The following is a 4528-nucleotide window of genomic DNA, read 5'->3' as shown; positions in this document are numbered from 1 at the left end:
TGCTAGTCCACCACCAGTGTGAGGGCCCAGGGACAAATGTACCCAAAGCATGTACAGAGAGCTAACATCCTGGGGGAGCTTAGAGGTGGAGAGACTCTCCCCAAATCTTGCACAGAGACCAGCACTCCTCTTCCCACTGGGCTCAATCCCAGGCACTAGAAAACCCTAATGGATTCAGGGGCTTTCACCATTATTACCTGCAGAGGCACACAATTTGTTTGTAATTTAACTCTTTCCTGCAGCCCTTGTGGGGTTCCTTTAGAATTTTGCAACAAGTGGAGCTAGGGCGGTGACATATCTCCCTGCCTGCTGCTTTGATAGTTGAAGTAAACTTATGTTGAGATTTCACACTCATCATCATTTAATAAAAAAAAAACTAGGTTTAAGTAGCCACCAACACAAAAGTTTGGGGGGGGGATTATATATTTTGGGATGGGGGCTCTGCTGAAATCCCTAGGCTTCATACAATACCAAACAAAGCCCCACATATGACTTCAATTACCACCAAACATTTCCAGTTCCCCTCCCCCAACATAAACTAACACAAGCAAACACTTCGAAGTAAGTGTTCTAACTTACTTTCTCCCTAGTCCCTAAGACAGCCAACAAAGGATGGTAAAGCACCATTTTCTTCATAACCATTTAGCTAAAAAAGCAACCTCTGGGGCTGGGAACACTCTTCTCTGCCCCACCCCCAACCAACTAGGTAAAGGGGAGAGGGGAGGAGGTGGTGTGGTTTGGTTAAACTAATAAAATGTTACAACCCTGTTAAATACAATTAAAGGGCTAGATCTCTCTAAGATAATTAAATGCACTTTATTATTATGATTATTAGCTTTTAATTTGCACTATCAAGAAACAGGAAATGGTGAAAATTGAGTTATGTGGCACACTTGTCTTCAAATCAATGTTTTGGAATTAAAATTCTAAGATATTCCAAATAGTTGAGGGAAATGATGTGTGTTGGAAACTGGAATCCTCATACCAGCAGATACTTTATATTATACATCACTTCTCAGGCAGCTAACTTAAGAAAAGTCTTGACTTTAATTTGTGGGGGGTAGGGAGAAGATAAGAAACATCTGTTACAAACATTCTATCAATCTTGCGATATAGAAAGTCTTGTAAACACTCAACCCCACCCCCACAGCTACAAAGAGCCTGTCCAGAGCCTTCTTCTAAAGCAAAGATACCCACTTTTTTTTTCTTCTGGATAAGTTTTAAAGAAACCAGTCTTTTGTCAAAGAAAAACTAAAAATCCCACCAGCCCAGCAGTCCCCTCCCTCCTACCCAACCCATTTTTATTGCTTTTTGAAACAACAACAAAAACCCACACACTGCTAACCTGCATGCCAGATATTTTCTATTGGGGAGACAGCAGACGGCAGGGAAAGAAGGGGAGGGGTGCAAAGAGATTTCAAACCCCCAAACTTTACAAACAAATGCTCAAAAGCTAATGCTTCCCCTACAAACGCAGGCGGTCAGGATCAGTACTCAAGGTGGCGAGCATGTTGTGTGCGTGGGAGGGGGGGGATTGGTTTCAAAACACACTTCACAAAGCATTTTCTGCCCACTCTAAGCGCTTGGTGCAGCCGGTTGAAAAGAAAAGTCAGAGAGAGGAGAAAGACCTTCCAGCCTGCAGGGGAGTGGGCCGGGGGTGAAGGCCGTTCCTCAGCCGATCTCCGCCCCCTCCCCCCGTCTTTTTTTTTTTTTTTTTCCACGTCTTCATCTCGGTTGGGAAGTTTCCAAAGATCGAGTGGAGACAGGACAAGTGAGGAGAGAAAGAAAGGGGAAAAGAGAAATAAAACAAAACAAATCTTGTTCGAAAATATCCAACAGCGTTCACAGGCCCCGCGTCTGTGACGAGGCTCGAAAATTTGGCTTTTATAGAAGTTGAATGGAACAAACTCCCAACTCACAGCTCCCAGAAACAGCGCTCAGGCTGGGTGCCTCTCCCAGCAGGCCCGGCCCTGGCCCTGCCGTATCACCCCAAAATTCCAACCAAGGACTTGCAGTTTTTAAAGGGCATGTAAGAAAGCAGGGAGCCTCCCCAGCTCCCGCTTCACCCCCTCCCCGCCCCGTAGTCTTCAGCCCTGGAGCCCTAACCGCTGTGGGCTTTTTTTTTTTTTCCTTTTTTCTTTTAAATAGAAAATATATAATTAAATTTACAAAGACTATTTACAGTTTTAATTACAAACCTTGTGGGAGTGTTGGGCAGAGTTCTTTTTAAAAAGCAAACCTAAAAAAGAAATGGTTTCGATTGTTCTTTATTTAAAAAAATAAAATAAGGAGTCTGTGGGAGCCCCCCCCCCCAGAACGAAGGAAAGCGCGGTGCCCGTCCGGCCCGGGGCGCCCCTCACACGGTGGTCTCGCCGTGCCGGCTGTTGGTGAGACGGGTGTAGAACTTCCTCCACGAGTGCAGCGTCTTGCCCGACCAGATCCAGAAGCCCGACGTGATGCCCACGATGAGCGTCATGAGGTATTTGATCATGTAGACGGTGAAGTCGGGGGACATGCGCGGCGTGTAGTGCGCCGGGCACGGGATGGCCAGGCTCTTGCAGTGCTGGCTCACCCACGAGCGCTCCCAGTGCTCGCGGAAGGCCTGCTCGTAGAAGTAGCAGGCTATGACGATGGTGGCGGGCACCGTGTAGAGCACAGAGAAGACTCCGATGCGCACCATGAGCCGCTCCAGCTTCTCAGTCTTGGTGCCATCGTGCTTCATGATAGTGCGGATGCGGAAGAGCGACACGAAACCAGCCAGGAGGAAGGACGTGCCGATGAACAGGTACACGAAGAGCGGCGCCAGCACGAAGCCCCGCAGTGGGTCCAGGCTGTTGAGGCCGACGAAGCACACGCCGCTCAGCAGGTCGCCGTCGATCTGGCCCATGGCCAGGATGGTGATGGTCTTGACGGCGGGCACGGCCCAGGCGGCCAGGTGGAAGTACTGCGAGTTGGCCTCAATGGCCTCATGGCCCCACTTCATGCCGGCTGCCAGAAACCAGGTGAGCGACAGGATGACCCACCAGATGGAGCTAGCCATGCTGAAGAAGTACAGCATCATGAAAAGGATGGTGCAGCCCTCCTTCTTGGTGCCCTGCACCACTGTGCGGTAACCGTCCTCGGAGAATCGCTCGTTGCACACCACTCGCTCCTGGAGCACGAAGCCGGCGATATACGCCACCGACACCATAGTGTAGCAGCCCGACAGAAATATGATAGGCCTCTCTGGGTAGCGGAAGCGCTGCATGTCCACCAAGTACGTGGTGACAGTAAAGAAAGTGGAGGCACAACACAGCACCGACCAAATGAGGATCCAAAGGCGCGCAAAACGCGTCTCCTCTTGCGAGAAGAACATAGAGCCATCGGGCCGCGCCGGTTCGCAGGGCGCAGCACAATCACGCTCACCCAGAAACTTGTAGCTGAGATAGGATGGCACCTTGAGGACGCGCGGGCAGTGGAACGGGTGTTCCAGCGTGGCGTAGCGCGGGGGCGCACCGCCGCCGCCGCCGCCGCCCGGGCCACCCGGGGTGCCGCCAGCGCCCGGCTGCAGTCCCTGCGGCGGCGCGGTGGTGAGCAGCGCCGGAGCTCCGTCCTCGGAGTGGTTCTGACCCACGCAGATCTGCTCGGCGCCGTGGCGCGGGAAGTGCTCGCAACGCAGGCGCTCGGGCCACTGGAAACCAAACTTGTTCATGAGCGCCTCGCAGCCCTGGCGCGCGCGCTCGCAGATGGAGCGGCACGGCGGGATGGCCTGTTCCAGCACGGTGCACACCGGTGCGTACATGGAGCACAGGAAGAAGCGCAGTTCAGGCGAGCACTGCACCTTTACCAGCGGATAGAACTGGTGCACCTCCAGGCCCGCGTCCTCCTGGTTTGTATGGCCCAGAAGGTTGGGCATGATGGTCTGGTTGTAGGCGATGTCCGTGCACAGCGGGATGGAGATGGGCTGGCAGAAGCCGTGGTCCGGGATGGAGATGCCCTTCTCCCCGTGGAACTGGGCCGGCCCGGCGGCGGGCAGCAACAGCAGCGACAGCAGCAGGCGGGGCAGGGCGCTGCGGGGCCGCATGCTGGCCGCCGCCCCCCACCCGGCTCCTGGGCGGCCCCCCGCCCCCGCCCCCAACCCCGAGACCGCGCGCCTTCCCCGCCGCCTCCTAGCTGCGGCCGCCGCCTCCCGCGCCTCTTAGCAAACTTTGCTCGCGGCCTCAGAGTTGGGGAGGCCGGGCGGGGGAGGGGGCGGCGCGCCTGCCCGCTAGCTCGCCGCGGTCCGACTGAGCCGCCCGACACACCGCGCGCCGCTGCCCTCTCTCCTCCTCTTCCTCCTCCTCTCGCCTCTCGGCTCCCCCTCTCCCCTCCCTTCTCCACCCAGCGACTCCTTTGTGCCTCCTCCAGCCCTCACCTCGGCCTCTCGGATCCCAATTAGTCGGTTTCAAGGGGGCCCCCGCTGGTGGCCCCGCCTTCGCCTCAGCCCCCCCAAAAAAGGGATCCTTGAAACCGCCCCGTCGAGCTCTAAGCACCATCCCAAAATGTGCTT

General features: G+C 54.7%; 1 protein-coding gene across 1 annotated transcript; it reads right to left on the bottom strand.

The window, feature by feature from the left end:
* Positions 1–2251: 2251 nt before the first annotated feature.
* Positions 2252–4188, bottom strand: FZD2 (frizzled class receptor 2). Its single transcript, XM_045526746.1, has one exon. The coding sequence runs from the start codon at positions 4061–4063 to the stop codon at positions 2357–2359; it is 1707 nt and encodes a 568-aa protein (XP_045382702.1). The 5' UTR covers positions 4064–4188; the 3' UTR covers positions 2252–2356.
* Positions 4189–4528: the final 340 nt, after the last annotated feature.

This window comes from Lemur catta, chromosome 15, assembly GCF_020740605.2.
Source record: "Lemur catta isolate mLemCat1 chromosome 15, mLemCat1.pri, whole genome shotgun sequence".
NCBI classification, from domain to species: Eukaryota; Metazoa; Chordata; class Mammalia; order Primates; family Lemuridae; genus Lemur; species Lemur catta.
Note: the sequence above shows the minus strand (reverse complement) of the source record. Positions and strands in the feature narration are given on the sequence as shown.

Excerpts from the sequence above, each read along its gene's own strand:
- FZD2 (XM_045526746.1), bottom strand. The coding sequence starts at position 4,063 with ATGCGGCCCCGCAGCGCCCTGCCCCGCCTGCTGCTGTCGCTGCTGTTG.